The 19,342-nt window shown below is 34.4% G+C and overlaps 1 protein-coding gene across 1 annotated transcript in view; it reads left to right on the top strand.

Annotated features, from left to right (window-relative positions):
• Positions 1-19,342, top strand: part of MIA2 (MIA SH3 domain ER export factor 2) — a gene marked incomplete at its 5' end in the record, with an annotated part of 86,479 nt that overhangs the window by 43,708 nt on the left and 23,429 nt on the right. Inside the window, 6 exons of the mRNA XM_084240512.1 lie at positions 1,180-1,294; positions 2,833-2,879; positions 4,087-4,177; positions 6,808-6,946; positions 12,905-13,006; positions 14,232-14,292. Coding sequence (XP_084096638.1) covers positions 1,180-1,294; positions 2,833-2,879; positions 4,087-4,177; positions 6,808-6,946; positions 12,905-13,006; positions 14,232-14,292 — 555 coding nt within the window. The remainder of the gene's footprint in view (positions 1-1,179; positions 1,295-2,832; positions 2,880-4,086; positions 4,178-6,807; positions 6,947-12,904; positions 13,007-14,231; positions 14,293-19,342) is intronic.

Here is a 19,342-nt window from a genome sequence, read left to right on the forward strand (position 1 = left end):
TGTATCTGTTGATAAGAGGTTGTAAAAGATTTAGAAATTGGACAGATGAAGTTATATGTATTGACCTAATATATTTATTACCTAGATTAGCTAAGTATGTGTACCTTCCGAAAGATGAATACTTCTAAAGAAATAAATTAACTAAAACTACTCTAAAAGTAGTGAAATAATTGATATTGCTTTTAGGACTTGTTGACTTTTTCCTAGTTCCTTCTCCCCCATCCCTTTTTCTTTTAAATATTATGCTGTCAGGCTGCAGATACTCAAATGTGTTTATCAGGTACTAAGATGTAGAACTAACATTCTGTTATCTACACAGTGAAATGAATGTTGTCCTCTTGAAAGTTAAACATTTTTGCTAGTCACTTCTAAGAATGTTTTCAAGATTCTAGTTTTTAGGAGTCGTATTCAGAAGTTGGCATTTGTTTTCTTCCTCCCACAATTACTTTACTAAAGGACTTGGGATTCTTTCTAAACAGAACAAGAATGAGGTGCTAATCTCAAGCTCTACTCAAAGCTGTAGGCCGTGTTATTTGTGCCTGGAACTCTCAAGAGGGAGGAGATCGAAGGGTGGAAATCGTAGAGCAGATGGGTTTTTAGGTGGGTCCTTCCACAGAAATACATGGCACAGTCATTTTATGATCTCTATTGCTCCAAAAATCTTCCTTTATTCAAGAAAATTCAAAAAGTATTGTTGGAAAACTTGTAATGTTCCAATTCAGATTCTTTTTGTTAGTTCTTTTTCTTTATGGCAATTGAACCTCCTCAGCTAGTTTACTTGAATATATCAAGTCTGTGAAATGTGATCTTTTCATATATCATGTACTTCATTTGCTGATTGTTTGACTTTACAGAAAATTTAGTTCATGTTAATGACCATGCTTATTTGTGGCATATGAGGAATGTCATATAAAAAAATATTTTGTTACTTTATAGTAATATGATATACTTAGCAAAAATGGGTATTACCAAGTATTATGTTTGGTTAGAAATAACCAGTTTTGGTTTTTAAGTTACAGAGTTTAATAGTCAATAAATGTTATAGTTTTTCAGGTAGATAATAAGAGCTCAGTACTGTTACCCATGTGCATTGATTTTTAATCTGTATATTCAGAAGTTGTAAATCTGTTAGCATAAGGCATTACCTTTTCTTTTTCCTGCCCTTTGCTTAATGTCTAGTCCCTTACTGAACGCTTGCTAAAGATGAAAGACTGGGCTACTGTGCTTGGAGAAGACATAACAGATGATGATAACTTAGAAATGAACAATGAATTAGAAAATGGTACGTACTTAAGTGTTAAATCAGAAATCAACCTCTTGTTGAAAGTGATGACTGGTTCTTGTATTTCCTTTTAGCTCCCCACGTGCACCATGTTCTTTATACACTGTGCTTTGACACATCTTGTCCATCTGTCTCTACTACTTGTTCCTTTCTCATTGTTCCATATAGTTAAGTGTCAGTTGGAGTACCACTTTTTAGTAAATCCTGCTTCTCAGACTTAGAGCCTCTTTCCTCCCCATTATTTTTATATATTGTACTTCCTTTTTATGTTTTTATATATCTGCATTATAGCAGTTTTCACATTACATCATAATCATTTCTGGGTCTGTTTTCCTCTGTATAAAGTTAATCAAATGGTTGGGTAAAAAGTTTTAAAAATGAGTATTATTTAAAGAAATACCTGGGGCCTCCCCGGTGGTGCAGCGGGTTGAACACCACGCTGTGAAGCTGTCCACAGCCTCTGCAGCGCGGTTTTGATTCTTGGCCGGCTAGGGAGAGTCCCGCATGGCACAGCAGACCTCTCCTGTTTCGCCCGCTGCTCCACTGAACAGTGTTTTCAGTCCATCTGCCTGTTCTGCTCCCCACTCTGTCTCTGGCAAATCCTCTTACCCTCCAACACCTCTGGCCTGTACCCCAGTTATTGTATAAATTAAAAAAAAATCTTAAAAAAAAATACCTTAGGGTACTTTCTTTTTGCTTTAGTTATTCATAGATGGTTGAGATGGCAGTTTATAGTAGCTTAGTCTTGGCCATCCCAAATTGTTATTGCTCTTGCTAATTGTATTTCAGAAACTGTGGCAAAAGTTATATTCACTATAGTCACTCACTATATTGTCAAACCAATTCTTTTGACTTAAAAAGAAAGGCTTTTTATTTTGACATAATTATACATTCACAGGAAGTGACAAAAGAAGTATAAAGAGAGGTCTCCTGTATCATTCATACAGCTTCTCCCAAGGGTAGTTATTCTGGCTTTTGTCCTTACTCTTTTCTCTCTCCATCCCATGCATAATGAATACATGCATACATATGTGTGTGTGTGTGTATAAAGGAGGAGAAGGTGTGGTTTAACAACATTTTCTTCGATCATGGCATTAGCATGTTAGAAGAAAATTATATTTCCAAGGTATACACCTCTAGATTTGTTTCTGTTTTTTCACTTGTATTTATAAGAATGATTTTTTTCCCCTAATGAGAAAACTCATGCTTGCTTAATGTTACTTTAATTTAGAGTATAATCCCACTCATTTTGTATGCTGATGGATTCTAAGAATAATGGGGAATGTAGACTATTTAGGTGAATACCAAAAATCCTTGTTATAACTGCTTTTGGAATTAGCCAAATGATAATATGGTAATTCCAGTGCTTTTATTGTTTAGTTTCATGGGAGCACATCCAAAATCATTCCATGCTATATTAAATTTTCTCTTGTAGTGAGAAGAGGAATTATAAGGCTTTACCTGATTGAACTAATCAAATCATTTGGATGTCTGTTGTAGTGTTGTAATGTTTTTTCAATTTATTGTTGTATTTTTGTTTTTCACTATAGATAATCAACCAAAAGGAGCTTTGAAGAAACTGATTGATGCTGCTAAGGTTTGCATTTTTCCAGAAATGTAAAAATAGAGAGGAAGGACTAGAACATGGATTAAATTCATATTTCCTTAGTACCTGTTCTTTTATTTTAAAGATTATTTTATTTATGCATAGGTGAACTGAGGTGTAGGCCAGTGGTTTGAGAGGGTGAGAAGATTCACCAGAGACAGTGTGGGGAGCAGAACAGGCAGATTTAGTGAAATACATTGCTAAGGGAGGCAGTGGGCAAGATAGGAGAGGTCTGCTGTGTCATTTTTGGGTTAGCTCCCTGGCGAGGGATCGAACTCAGGCCACAGCAGTGATAGCATGATAGATCTGAGACTTAGCCCCTAGGCCACCAGCGAGGCCCAGTACCTATTCTTAAAATCTGCTGTATATTGGGCCTCCCTCGTGGTGTGGGGGATTGTCTCAGCACTATCATTACCATGGCCTGAGTTCAATCCCTGGCCAGGGAGCTAACCTACACATGGTACAGCAGACCTCTCTTGTCTTGCCTGCTGCTCCTCTTACAAGTGCATTTCAGTATATCTGCCTGTTCTGCTCCCCACTCTGGTGAATCCACTCACCACCCGCATTTCTGGCTTGTACCCAGTTGTTTGACGCTGAAATAAATAATCTTAAAAAAAATGCTACTGTATATTACCATATAAATGATCAGAATTTTCAGAAGTGATCTAAAATTTATGTATTGCCTTTTACTTTTATATCTTTAGAAATTCATACTATTAATTTTTAGAATTTATCATTAAAAATTTCAAGGTGTGAACTCATTTCTTTTTATAAATACTATATTAAAAATTTTTGCTACATTTTCTTTTATCCTTCTCTCTTTGACTAGTCTTCCTCTGGTCTTAGTATTTTCCTGTTCCTGTTGCTGCATGTCCTATTTTGAGAAGTAAATGCTAGATTCCTGATCTTTATGTGAAGTCTTGGTAATGTAGTTTCAAGGATGCTTTAATCAAAACATATATGCTGAAAGTAAATTCAAGGATATAAATTATTGTTGATGCACATCACTGATTTCTTCATCCCTATAATGAGATTTACAATCAGTGATGATGTGGCTAACTTTCCAAGCTGTATTGTTGGTTTGTGCATTCTAGATAATAATTTCATCCAGAAGATAAAACCCCCAAAAGTTTGGGATGGTGTATTGAGATTTTTTTTGTTATAATTGATTAATGTTGCTTTTTTCCATTCTTTGAAGTTAAATGCTTCTTTAAAAACCTTAGAAGGAGAAAGAAACCAAATTTATACTCAGTTATCTGAAGTAGAAAAAGCAAAGGAAGAGCTTACAGGTAGGTAATCTACATACTTTTAAAGTTTTTCTTAATATACCTCTTTTTAGATAATATTATCATTAATTGAATCATTCTGTTGGAAGATAAAAATCCAATTTATTCATTTTTAATTTTACTTTATTGATTGTAAAAAATTATACTCGAGCTTTTTGTTCTTGATAAAGCCATATTAGTTTCTCAAATAATCATTTTTCATATGAAATTAAGATAATGGAATTATTTTTTAATATATATAACCATACTTGAATTTCATTGTTAATATGTGATATGGTTACATGGAAGAAGTAGCAAATTAAAACTTAATTTTTATCAATCTTTGTTAATCTCAAAATTTATATTTGGTAGTGGTGCCACTATATTTTATAGTGGCAATCTTTTTATAGTATGGTTACCTCCTTTACTATATATACATAATATAGTAATATCTAGTGATGTTACAACTATAGAACTGAATACCTTTTCTGTTTTTTTTTAAAGATTTGTTTTTATTTATTTATGTATACAAGAGTCAGGGTGCAGGCCAGAGGTGCAGGGGTTGAGAGGATTCACAGAGACGGAGTGGGGAGTAGATTAGCAGATCTGCTGAAAAACATTGCTGAAGTGAGCAGTAGGCAAGACAGGAGAGGTCTTTTGTGCCATATGGGTCATCTCTCTGGCCAGATATCAAAATAAGCTGCAGTGACTGGTGATAGCAGGATGGTGCTGAGACTTTAACCCCTGAGCCACCAGGGAGGCCCCTAAAGACTTTTTTCATTAAAAACAATTTATTGATAATGTTTCTTTTTAGTAATCAGATGTCAGTTATATTTGAAATTTTTTGAAGTTCATATATTAAAAAAAATGTTTCACTATAAACCATTTGCATAAAAACAATAGGAGCCCATAGTCAAAGGTCAACAATGAATATCTTAGAATGTGGGATTATGGACAGGTTTCTGTTTTCTTTTTACTCTGTATATTCAAAAATTTCTACAGTAAGTTTATTGTATCTATAGTAAAACACTCTTTGAAAATATTGAACCACTAAAGATACAGATTAACAAAAGAAAAAACATTACTGTATTCATATGCTGTTGGTAGTTGGATTAGTTTTGGAATTTGAAAATCATTAATATTAACTTAAAGTGAAGTTTTGCTCTATGTAAGGCATAATACTAAAAGCTATGGGACATTCACAGAAAGAAAAATAAGCTTGTTTTCAAGGAACTTGTATTTTAATATATTACATACTTTCAGTGAGGAACTGTGTGTAATAAATTTCTGTAATTTGATCTATTCACAACAGGAAGATTTTCCTTTAAATTAATTCCCCTCTTCTTGCCTTTTTGGGTATTCATTAATGCTTTTTTAAGCTATGTAAGATTTGAAACAAAATAGTTATAGTGGAACTACAAAAATGTAATGGAGATGTAAGTAAATGTTGGTTTGTAATTTTTTTTCAATAGGGATGATCCAATTTTAACTGATTATTTCCAGCATTAATGTTTGTTAAGTAACTGTTTCTGGCAATGATTTAAAGCCTTGGTCAAAAGACTGTTTTTCTGATGTTGATTTAAATTTCTCTGAAAATACAGATGTGCATAATTTGCTGTGCGTTTAATTATTTAATGTTGACATTTACTTTAAATGTCCTTTTGTGATAATAAATTTTGTTAATGTTTTAGAATAATTACATACCATTATATGGAGTTACTAAAATTTTGATGCTTGTTAGTGATTTTGAAACTGTCCTCTTTAGGTAGAGTGAATTTTGACTTTTTTTTTTTTATGAGATGTTTACAATACTGTATATAGCATTTCTAGAATATATATCTTTGTAGAATACCTTTTTAGGCTTTTTGAGGTATAATTGACAATGAGTTTTATCTCATTAAGATTTGTGGTGGTGATTCATATATACATGTATTAGAAGGCGGTACTTTAATCTTCGAGGAGTTCAGAATTGAGATTATTGTGATGGAAGAGAAATGAAATTAAAGACAATTGATGGATTAATTATAAAGCGTTTAAAAATATTTAGAACTGCTTACTTTTGTTTTTATAGGTGATTCTTTTAGGTAGTTTAGCAGTTGAAACAAAACCAAAGTTGGTATTTTTATATCATTCTTGATCTGGTTTAAGCTAATAGAACTTTTGAGCACTTGTATCAGAATATCCAAATTTTGGATTTTCACTTATATATCAAAATTTTGGCTTCAAAGTAGGGCTAGGTAGAACTTAATTATTAACAGGTTTATTAAACTTTTTTACTGGATTAAAAACGGGCTTTCTTCATCATGAAGTAGTTGTACAGGAAATGTTCAACTAAAATATTTATCTTCAAAACTTTGATCTGCCAAGTTTTCTGAATAATTTTAATGACTTTTGATGTCAAGACTGAAAATTAGATACTAGAAATACAGTATTGAAGATTTTGGGAAATCTTTAAAAAATAATGAAAATAACAATTTATATAGCTTTAATTAAAATGTTAGAGAGCACTTTTGTAAAAAAAAGTTCTTTATAGGTTTTCACTGTTGATAAATTTAATTTAATAATTTGTTATTTTTAGTAGTTTTTAATCTTTGTGGACTATTAATATGCAACTCAAAATATTTACTTTCAGTTGTTTTAAAATTTTTCTGTAGAGCGTATAAAAACTCTCCAGACTGAACAAGAATCTCTACAGTCAGAAAATGCACAGTTTGAAAGTGAGACTCAAAAACTTCAGCAGAAACTTAAAGTAATGACTGAACTGTATCAAGAAAATGAAATGACACTTCACAGGTAATAAAAGTTATGTTGAAAATTCCACTGAATGGCATGTAAAACAGCTTTAAAATTTTGCATTTGTAGTTTATGTGATTACTCAAAATTCTCCATTTATGATTGGGTTACATTTTGTTTATTCTTTTTTATTTGATTGAGGTAACATTGGTTTATGATGCTGTATTTGATTTAGAGGCATAGCATCAGACCCTTCAAGCATATATTACCACACCACACCTACCACTGAGGTATCCTTTGTTTATCACTTCATTTTTAAGAAAGTTAATTGATTTTGAACCATTTTCATAAGGAGGAAAATGTTATAAATGATACTGGAATTTCCAAATATTCACATTCTCTTTAACTTCTAATTGTAAATTTTTTTGCAAATTACACTTCCTAATACTTCAGGGCATCTGGGTGAACATCTAGTAAAGTGTGTAATAAAACATTACTTTCCCCCATGTAATTGGCTTAGTGAATGGCATTGTCATTTGCATAACTGCTTAGGCCAACTGGTCAAACCATTTTGAATTCTCTGTTTTCTAGCCAATATTCTGTCAGCTTTCCCATCTCCTGAATCTGACTACTTTTCGCTACTTTCTGTACTGCTACTTAGATCTGAGCCATCATCAGTTAGTACCTGGCTTATTACAGTAGCTCTCCAGTGGTCTCTTTTCACTCTTAATGACTTGCTGTCTGTTTTTAACAGTATGACCCTTGAACAAATTAGATTATGGGTATTGGTTTCTTGTTTCGAACCTCAAAGTATGTTCATATCACATTCCTAATTTAAACCTACATTTTTATCATGGCCTACAAGGGATGATCTCTGGCTACCTCTTTAGTTTATTAATTTTCTTTTTACCTCACTAATCACAATGGCTTTTTTGAGGATGTTTATTTAGCATGTCAAGCATATCTGTACATCAGGGACTTGCACTTTATCCTTTCACTTGAAATGGTTTTCCTTTTATAATATTCAGTCTTTCATTTCATTTGGGTCTTGAATCAAATGTTGCCTCAAAAAATCCTTGGCTACCCTAGCTAAAATAATAGCTGCTACTCCTTATCCCCTTTTCTTGCTTTGTTTTCCTTTGTATCCCTTCTTTTCTTTTTTTTTTTTTTTGAAGATTTATTTATTTATTTGTACAAGCACTGGGTACAGTCAGAATTGTGGGATGGTGAGAGAATTCACCAGAGCCAGAGCGGGGAACAGAACAGGCAGAAGGACCAAAGTACACTGCTGAGAGGAGCAGCGGGCGTGGCAGGAGAGGTCTGTGTGCCATGTGGGACCCTCATTGGTGGCCGGGGATCGAACCGGCGCTGCAGAGGCTGCGGGCAGCTTCGCAGCCCAGTGCTTAACCGCTGCGCCACCAGGGGAGGCCCTCCCTTATTTTCTGTAGATGATTGTCATTTAAAAAAATCTTCCCAATATTAAATGTAAACTCCATGAGAAACTGAGTTTATTTTTTTCTGCATCCTTACATGGTAGCTATTAAGTAAATATCTGTTGGATATATGAATAAATATGCTTAGTACCTTTATATATCAGAGTGAAAGATTATGTGTATACTGATGCCTAAATGACTAGGTACACAGAAGATACTTTCAAGATACCTATTTGGAGACTTGAGATTCCCAAATACCATTGCACATATTTTTATTTATCATAAAAGGGACAAATGTACAGACTTTCAAGTCCCTTTAAAAACTTAATGAAAGTTATTGTAGTTAGTCCTTGTTACTTGGAGATTCTGTATTTTGAATTTGCTTACTTGTGAAAATTCATTTGTAACCCCACAATTAACACTCAAGGAACTTTAGTGGTCACTTGAAGATCTGCACACAAAAATTTTGAATTGCCCAAGTTGTGGCATACATTCTCAGTTGAGGTACAGCAAGGCAACGCTGTCTTGTTTGAACACTTTCACTTTGTAAACAAATATCCTTTCTGTAGTATATTAAGTGCCACATTTTTATGCGTTTTTTAATTTTAAAGATTCATTTATTTATTTTTATATTGAAAGGGCAGGTTTATTAGGGAAGGCATAAAACAGTAAAAGACACTTGCATGGACACAAGCAGACAGGAAGAGCTGCCCCAGAAGGGACAGGTTTGCTAAGAGAGGCCTGCATGGTTGTTGGTGGGCAGCCTTGACAGGTCATGGGCCTGGAGGAAGGCTGCTGCCCTGCAGAGGGAGAGAGTTGGTGAAAAGAGGGCACCTGCATAGTCACAGATGGGCAGAGGGAGTGCTGCTAAAGATTTATTTTTATTTATTTATGCATACAAGGACTGGGATGTAGGCCAGAGGAGAGGTGGTAAAAGGATTCACCAGAGACAGAGTAGGGAGCAGAACAGGTAGATCTACTGAAATACCATGCTGAGGGGAGCAGCGGGTGAGACAGGAGAGGTCTACTGTGCCATGTAGGTTAGCTCCCTGGCTGGGATCAAACTCATTGTAGTGGTTGGTGATAGCGCTGAGACTTAGACCCTTGTGCCACCAGGGAGGCCTCATTTGTATGCTTTTTTCCTAGTGATTTAGCTGTTTATAATGGCCCCCTTGTGGTACTGAAGTATAGTCTAGTGTTTCTAAGTATAAGAAGATTGTGTCTTACAGAGAAAATATATTTGCTGTTTTGTTCAGACATGCATTAAAATGTTAATTGTGAGTTCATTATTAAAAAATGAGTAATACACATTAAGGCATATTCAAAACAGAAGCACATGAAATTAGGTTATGTATTGCTTGGTTGACGAAAATGCTGTGACCAAAATTCATGTTCCCTTGGGAGCAGTGTTTAAGTATTTTCTAATTTAGTTTTTATAGTGACAATAGAACATAATTTAGCAGGCATAATGAAATTCTGTTGTATGTATTTGAAAGTGGTAGAAAATATTAACACTTTGTTCATACATCAGGATGCTAGGTGATTGAGTAAGTCATTTACTGCAAAGCTTTATATTTCAATCATAATTTGGATTCAATGCAAAATTTAAAACTTTGCTATTTGTCATCAACTTTCGGGTCTCTTGGGATAGCTCAGGGTATGAAAGAGAAATAAACTTGACTTAGTGGAAAAGCTACAGAGAGCCACTGGCAGTAAACCTTGAAATAAACCTTCTTTTTAGATTAGAATTAAAGATATGAGTAATATTTGGACATAAAAGGAATTATTTGCGATTAAAGGTATACTTTTTTTAAAAAAGATTTTTATTTATGCATACAAGAACTGGGGTGCAGGCCAGAGGTGAAGGGGGTGAGGGGGTGGTGAGAGGATTCACCAGAGAAAGAGTGGGGAGCAGAACACGGTGCACTGAAGTACACTGCTGAGGGTAGCAGCGGGCGAGACAGGAGAGGTCTGCTGCGCCATGTGGGTTAGCTCCCTGGCTGGGGATTGAACTCATGTCACAGTGCCTGGCTTGATAGCGCTGAGACTTTAACCCCCTGCGCCACTAGTGAGGCCCCAAAAGGTGTTCTTTTGAAAGGTATATCTTCTGAGTAAAAGAATAAAAATAAATTACTGATTATAGAATTTTCATTAATAATATTTAAAAGTCCCCCCTAAAAAAGTTGTCCTCTCTGACTATTCATAGCAAGGATGGAAAGCTGAGTGTAATTTTAGCTGTGTGTGTGTTGTTCACATTGTGATTTTATTCATCAATTCGAAATGTTTTAAATTCCTCAACTATTATATGTCCCATTCTTAGATTTAAATGAAAGCATTTGCTATTCAAATTCAGTGAATTATGCCAGTGCTTGTTCTCCAGAGTGAAATATAGAGGATTGCTAGTATTAGTAAGATGTTAAATCAGAATTCTTGCCTGCATACAGATAGTTTGAGTTATTTTCTAGATGTTGATTTGATATTTTATACGCCTGATATTATACTATACTTTTCCAAATTTAATTTATTATTTTTTTTAAAAGATTGATTTATTTATGCATACACGAGCTGGGGTACAGGCCAGAAGTGTGGGGGGTGAGAGGATTCACCAGAGACAGAGTGGGGAACAGAACAGGCAGATTGACTGAAATACACTGCTGAGGCGAGCAGTGGGCTAGTCAGGAGAGGTCTGCTGCCCCATGTGGGTAGCTCCCTGGCTGGAGATTGAACTTGTGCTGTGGTGGCTCAGATAGCTTCACCGGTTGCATTTTAACCCCTTGAGCCACCATAGAGGCCCCCAAATTTAATTTTAGAGAGGCCTAAAAAGTATAGCATAGAAGCTTGATTTTTTGCTTTAAATATGTAAAGTAAGATGTATATTTTGTTATAGTATTCAATTGGTATTTCTTTGGGACCAGTGTTATTAACAATAGCATTTGAAACAACTTGGCTAATATGGTATAGTGGCGTCATTCCTTGATAACTCTATGGTCCAATTTTTAGTTTATCTGTGCATTGTTTTCCTTTTTGTAAATAATATTCTTTGTGTAGAGTTGTTGTGGTAATTAATAGATTAAAAAATTTAACCAAGGACGGTTTCTGGCACATGCTATGACGTGGTAGGTTAGCTATTGTTATTAAAAGAACTTGATGGAGTTCTAGTTTACTTTGGGTTCATTATTATTGTTATATTTTTGTGACTGGCTTGGAAGCCTAATCACTTTTTAATAATTGAAAAACTGATTTACAAATTATTGAAAAGTTTCATTGGTTGGTGACTTATTATCTAATAAATGTAAATTTTTTATAAGGTTGCTTGGTGAATAACATATAGTCATAATAGCTTTTAATCTTTATCTTTGATATATTATGATAAATTCTTAGTTTTTTTTAAATTGAAGTAACAGTGCATTATAATATTTTGTATGACTTTTAGGTATTCTTTATTAAGAATCAACATGTGTACATACTATATTAAGGTCAGATTTAACCTTCAGCATTCCTTTATCTCCTTTTCTCTAATTTACCAACCTCCTTTCCCCCTTCCCTTTAGGTAACCACATACTGGTCTTATAGTTCAAAGTTCATTTTTGTTTTATTTAATTTATCTATTTGTTTTCTCTATATAACACGTATGAGTGAAATCACAGTGTCTTTTTCTTTCTGACTTGTTTCACTAAGCATAATTCCCTTTACATACATCCATGTTGTTGCAGAATTTCATCTGTTTTATAACTGACTAGTGTCCCATTGTGTATATATACTACATAATCTTCACCCATTTGTCAGTTGATGAGCACTTAGGTAATTTCTAGTTCTTGACTATAATATAGTGCTGCAATAAACATGGTGGTACATGTATCTCTTTGAGTTAGCATTTTTGAATTTTTTTGGGGGTAAATAATCAGAAGAGGGATAACTGTAATGGAATTTCTATTTTCAATTTTTTGAGGAATTTCCACCCTACTTTCCATAATGGTCTCACTAATTTACATTCCTACCAATAGCGTATAAGGGTTCCCTTCTTTCCGCATCCTCTCCAACAATTGTTGTTAATTGTCTTTTGGATAATAGCCATTCTCACAGGTATGAGGTGATACCATTATTGTTTTGATTTGCCCTTTTCTAATAATGAGATAATGAACATCCTTCCATGTGCTTAGTGCCCATCTATATGTCTTTGGAGATGTATTTATTTAGATCCTCTGCCCATTTTTTTAGCTAGGTTTTTTATAGTTGAGTTTTATGATTTCTTTGATATTAACTGCTTGTCAGACATAATGTACGGATAACTTCAGTAGGATGTCTTTTCATTTTGATGCATTTCTTTTGCTATGCAGAAGCTTTTTAGTTAGATGTAGTTTCATTGAAAACTCATGAAACCTCTTTATTAGTAGTACTGTACTAGACAAGATGTCTTATAATGAGCTGTAACATTAAGTTCTACACCATGTATATTTACACAGGTACTTTTTCTGTGCATGTGATGTTTTACGGTATTCTGGTTGTCTATGGGAAGTACCAGTTGTGATATATAATTGATTATTTTATGACATAAAGTAAAAGAAATAAAACTTTTTGTTTTAAGGAAACTTACAGTAGAAGAAAATTACCGATTAGAGAAAGAGGAGAAACTTTCCAAAGCAGATGAAAAAATCACCTATGCAGCTGAAGAACTGGAAACCTATAGGTACTGAGGTGGGGAGGGTATCAAAAAACCCAATACCAGAAAAAATAACCACTTCCCCAAAACAAAGCAGCATATTTTTGTTTCATTGTATTTCATTTAGATATCTTACTACTGTTACACAGAAAGATGCAAGCGGAAAAATATGTTATCTCTCTTGTTATTTAAAATTTTTCACATTGTTAATGTCAGGTAATTTTTGACTACCCATTAATTTCAAGATCTTTATCCCTTTGGTTCAATTGGGAAAAAATGTGTAGAGTACCAGTAAATGAAAAAGTGTGCCACAAAACGAAGTGAGCCACAGTTAAAGTTCTAAAGAAGTGTTTCTAAGACTGTCTAGTTTTTACCGTGAAAATAATAGAAAACCTGTAGAAAAGGAGGGGCAAGATTCACCTGTATCCCAAATAATTGAGCTACTCAGTATTTTTTTTTTTGGGATATTTCATTTTATATTAGGAAGAGATAAACAAGTTTTATGCAAAAGAAGGAACTGTCTTGTTAGACTTTATTTATAAATGTATTAACATTTTATTTCACACAGATTGTTAATTCTTAAGAATTATATTAAGATTGGAGATATCTGAGTAATAAGTCTTCCAAGAGAGCTGCTTAAAAATAAAAATGAAGACAGAGGGAGGGAGGGGGGAGAACAGTGGACTGAGGTAGTAGTGCACGGGTGCATTGGTGAAGGAAACTATGGGGACTACGCCTGAGGGGGTGGGGGAAGCAAACTTTGTTTAAAAATGAACAATGATGTAAAAAATTTAAAAAAATAAAAAAAATAAAAATGAAAAAATGTTCCATATCAGTCTTTCCACTGACCTTTGGTTTAGGCAAACCCATGCTAGTGGTAGTTCTAAAATTCATACAGTTCTGGTGTTTGAGTCTCCATGTTAAATTACTTTATACTTATTAAGAAAAAAGGCCTTCATGAGCAATGGTAAATTAGTGCCTTAGAAAAACTGTATGAAGAACTGACAATGCAGATTTTGACTAATTAATTAAACTTGTAAAGTTTAATGTTAAAATTTATAATGAGCAAAAAATACACTTAATAATTTCTTAAAGGTGATTAACTTGTGGAATTCTGGAGTTAGTATTTTTTTTCCATGTAAACCTAGCACAGCATGCTATGTTTTAATATTTTAATATTTTCAGTAGCGATTGTGTGTTTTATCATTTCTTAGTGTACATTAATAATAGGATGATTATTTGTTCCTTATAGAAAGCGTGCCAAAGATCTTGAAGAAGAATTGGAAAGAACCGTACATTCTTATCAAGGGCAGGTAACTAAATAAGCATTCTGATTTCTCTGAATTGGTATTTCTATTTTGATGCAGGATTATAGTCACTAGACAGGTGGTATACTTCTCTTGAGATTTTGTATGTGGCTGTGAATTGTTTCTGTAGAGCCCAAGGTTCTCAAATAAAAGGCCGTGTTTAATGTTTCCATGCTGCCTTGGGAACGTGGATTGTAGCATAGATAAACATATATCAGCATCAGGTCTCATATTTAGTTAGTTATCTTAATTGAGAACTCTTGCTGTATTTTATTATTGCATGAAATAGAAATTTACTAGACAAAAATTTTGGTTTTATTTATATGTTTTTTTAATTTAATTTTTTTAATTTAAATTTTATTTTTATATTCCCCATACAATTAAAACCCCCTTATTTTGACCCCAAGCCCTCCTTTTCCCGCCCCCCACCCCCCATAGAGAGTCTCTGGTTCAAAGTTGTTTGTTGATTTTGATATTTTCTTTCTTATAGTTATTCTTTTTCCTGGTCCCTTATTTAAGTTTTCTAGATTCCTGCTATGAGTGAGACCATCCGGTATTTTTCTTTTTCTTTCTGGCTTATTTCACTGAGCATGATCCCTTCCAGCGCCATCCATGTTGCTGCAAATTGCATGTGTTTATCTTTTTTGAATGCTGAGTAATTCCATGGTGTATATGTACCACATCTTCTTGATCCAGTCATCTATTTTTGGGCATTTGGGTTGTTCCCCAAGCTTAGCTATTGTAAATAGTACTGCTATAAACATGGGGGTGCAGGTGCTCTTTGGAATTGATGTTTCTGTGTCCTTTGGGTAAATACCTAGGAGTGGAATTGCTGGATCATACGGAAGCTCTATGTTTAGGAGGTCAAGAAATCTGCACACTGCTCTCCATAGTGGTTGGATCAGTTTGCACTCCCACCAACAGTGCGGGAGAGTTCCTTTTTCTCCACAACCTCGCCAACATTTGTTGTTCCTAGTTTTCTTAATATGTGCCATTCTCACTGGTGTAAGATGGTATCTCATTGTAGTTTTGATTTGCATTTCCCTGGTTACAAGTGATGCTGAACATTTTTTCATATGCCTGTTGGCCATTTGCATTTCCTCTTCAGAGAAATTTCTTTTTAGCTCTTCTACCCATTTTTTGACTGGATTATTTTCTTTGTTTTTGTTGAGTCTCATAAGCTCTTTGTAGATTTTTGTGATCAGTCCTTTATCATTAGTGTTGTGTGCAAAAATGGTCTCCCAGTTGGTGGGGTTTCTCTTTGTTTTTGTTATTGTGTCTTTTACTGTGCAGAAGCTCTTTAATTGGATGTAGTCCCAGCTGTTTATCTTTGTCTTCACTATCACTGCTTTGGGTGATGTGTCTGTAAAGATGTCTTTGATGTGCAAATCACATAGTGTTTCGCCTATATTTCCTTCTATATATTTTATGGTTTCAGGTCTTATGTCTAGTTCTTTAATCCATTTTGAGTTGGTTTTTGTGCATGGTGTGAGGTAGTAGTCAAGCTTCATTCTTTCGCATGTAGCGACCCAGTTTTCCCAGCAGCATTTATTGAACAAACTTTCTTTGCTCCAATGCATTTCTTTGCTCCTTTGTCAAAGATTAGTTGACCATAAATCTGTGGGTTTATTTCTGGATTTTCTATTCAATTCCTTTTTAAGTATTCCCTTACTTTTTGATACAACAAAATATCAAAATAATTGAAACCTTCCCAAAAACAAAAGCCCAGGACTTTTTATGTCTGTTCTTGTTCCAATACCATGCAGTTTTGATGATTATGGCTTTGTAGTATAGTTTGAAGTCTGGGAGTGTGATGCCTCCATTCCCTTCTTTTTTTTTCAGGAGAGCTTTGGCTATTCGGGGTTTTTGGTGATTCCATATGAATTTCATCAATAATTGTTCTATTTCTTTGAAGAATGACATTGAAATTTTGATTGGAATAGCATTGAATCTGTATATTGCTTTTGATAGGATGGCCATTTTAATAATGTTTATTCTTCCAATCCATGAGCAGGGGATGTCTTTCCATTTCTTTGTGTCTTCTTCTATTTCTTTTAACAGTGTTTTATAGTTTTCTTTGTATAGGTCCTTTACCTCTTTTGTTAGATTTATTCCCAAGTATTTGATTTTTTTTGTTTCGATAATAAAAGGGATTTTTTTTTATTTCTTCAGATTTATTGTTGGTGTATAGGAAAGCTACTGATTTTTGCGTGTTGATTTTGTATCCTGCCACTTTACTGAACTGATTGATGAGTTGAAATAGTTTTTCTGTGGAGTTTTTGGGGTTCTCTATGTATATTATCATATCATCTGCAAATAGTGATAGTTTGACTTCTTCTTTTCCTATTTGGATTCCTTGTATGTCTTTCTCTTGTCTTATTGCTCTGGCTAGGACTTCCAGTATTATATTGAAAAGCAGTGGTGAGAGTGGACATCCTTGTCTTGTCCCAGATCTTAATGGGAATGCTTTCAGCTTTTCGCCATTGAGAATGATCCTGGCTGTTGGCTTGTCATATATGGCCTTTATGATGTTGAGGTATGTTCCTTATATCCCAAGAATTTCAAGGGCTTTTATCATGAATGGGTGTTGCACTTTGTCGAAAGCTTTCTCAGCATCTATTGATATTATCATATGGTTTTTATATTTCTTTTTGTTGATGTGTTGGATAATGTTGATTGATTTTCGGATGTTGAACCATCCTTGTGTCCCTGGAATGAATCCTACTTGGTTGTGATGAATTATCTTATGGATACATTGTTGGATTCTGATAGCTAAAATTTTATTGAGGATTTTTCCATCAGTGTTCATTAGGGAGATTGGCCTGTAGTTCTCTTTTTTTGTGTTGTCCTTGTTTGGTTTTGGCATTAGTGTAATGTTGGCTTCATAGAACGTGTTTGGTATTATCCCTTCCTTCTCAATTTTTTGGAAGAGTTTGTGAAGGATAGGCACTAATTTGTTTCTGAATGTTTGGTAGAATTCATTTGTAAATCCATCAGGTCCTGGGCTTTTGTTTTTGGGAAGGTATTTGATTACCATTTCAATTTCGCTGCTGTAATTGGTCTGTAATTTAGGTGTTCTATTTCTTCTTTATCTAGCTTTGGGTGATTGTATAGTTGTAGGTATTTGTCCATCTCCTCTAGTTTGTTGAACTTGTTTCCATAAACTGTTCATAGTAGTTTCTGATTATTCTTTTGATTTCTTCTGTGTCCATTGTGATTTCTCCTTTTTCATTTATTATCCTGTTTATTTGTGCTTTCTCCCTTTTTTCCTTTGTGAGCCTGGCTAGGGGTTTGTCTATTTTATTGATTTTTTTTGAAGAACCAGCTCTTGGTTTCATTGATCTTTTGGATTGTTTTTTTAGTTTCAATTTCATTTATTTCTGCTTTGGTTTTTATTATTTCTTTTCTTCTACTGGTTTTGGGGTTTTTTTGGTGTTGTTTTTCTAGATCTTTGAGCTTCGAGATTAGGTTGCTTCTTTGAGTTCTTTCTTGTTTCTCTCTCTCTTTTTTTTTTTTTTTAAGAATTATTTATTATTTATTTATTTATTTTTAAAGATTTATTTATTTATTCATACAAGCACTGGGTACAGTCAGAAGCGTGGGAGGGTGAGAGAATTCACCAGAGCCAGAGTGGAGAGCAGAAGAGGCAGAGTGATGAAGTACACTGCTGAGGGGAGCAGCAGGCGGCAGGAGAGGTCTGCACGCCTCGTGGGACCCTCGCCTGGCGGCTGGGGATCAAACCGATGCTGCTGAGGCTGTGCGCAGCTTTGCAGCCCAGCGCTCAACTGCTGTGCCACCAGTGAAGGCCCTCTTTCTTGTTTCTTGATGTGAGCCTCTATTGCTATATAGTTTCCTCTTATTACTGCTTTTGCTGCATCCCATACATTTAGGAAATTGGTGTCTTTCTTGTCATTCAATTCATAGAATTTTTTAATTTCTTCTTTGATCTCCTCATTAGTCCAGTGGTCTTCCAGTAGTGTGGTTTCAATCTCCATGAGGTAGGAGATTTCCTTGCCTTCTTTTTATGGTTTATTTCTAGTTTGATGCCTTCATGGTCAGAAAAGATGGTTGGTATGATTTCAATCTTGGTGTATCTGTTGATGTTTGTCTTGGGTCCCAGTATGTGATCGATCCTGGAGAATGATCCGTGTGCGCTTGAGAAAAATGTGTACTTAGATATTTTTGGGTTTAGTGTTCTATAGATGTCTGTTAAGCCCAAGCATTCTAGATCCTTATTTAGAACTTTAGTGTCTTTACTTATTTTTTGTCTCGATCTATCCATTGTTGATAGTGGTGTGTTGAAGTCTCCCACTACGTATGTGTTTTCTCTGATGTCTGTTTTCAAAGATGATAATAGTTGTCTGATATATTTTGGTGCTCCTTCATTTGGTGAATATATGTTAATGAGTGTTATTTCTTCTTGAAGTATTGTCCCCTTCATCATAATGTAGTGACCATTGGGGTCTCTTTTTACCTATTTGAGATTGAAATCTGTTTTATCTGATATAAGTATAGCTGTTCCTGCTTTCTTTTTTGGTCCATTTGCTTGTAGGATTGTTTTCCATCCTTTAACTTTGAGTCTATTTTTATCTTTTGTAGCTAAATGTGTTTCCTGGAGACAGCAAAAGGTTGGGTTTTATTTCTTAATCCAGCCTGCGACTCTGTGTCTTTTATTGAAGCGTTTAGTCCATTTACATTTAGAGTTAATATTGATATGTTAGCATCTGTATTTGCCATTGTGTTTGTCTTTCCCTTGATTTATTTATTTATTCTTTTAATAACTTTTTTTTTTGGCCTTCTTTCATTGTTATTCGTCCTCTGAGGTTCTGGCTTTAGGACTCCTTGTAGTATTTTTTGGAGCGGGGGTTTAGTCGTAATGAAATTCCAGAGTTTCTGTTTGTCTGGGAAGGTCCTTATTCTTTCTTCATAGAGGATGGAGAGCTTTGCGGGATAGAATATTCTTGGTTGGCATCTGTTTACTTGGAGTCTGTTGACTATGTCCTTCCACTTTCTCCTTGCCCGTAGTGTTTCTTCGGAGAAGTCTGATGTTAGTCTG

Source organism: Talpa europaea, assembly GCF_964194135.1.
Source record: "Talpa europaea genome assembly, chromosome: 8".
Lineage (NCBI taxonomy): Eukaryota > Metazoa > Chordata > Mammalia > Eulipotyphla > Talpidae > Talpa > Talpa europaea.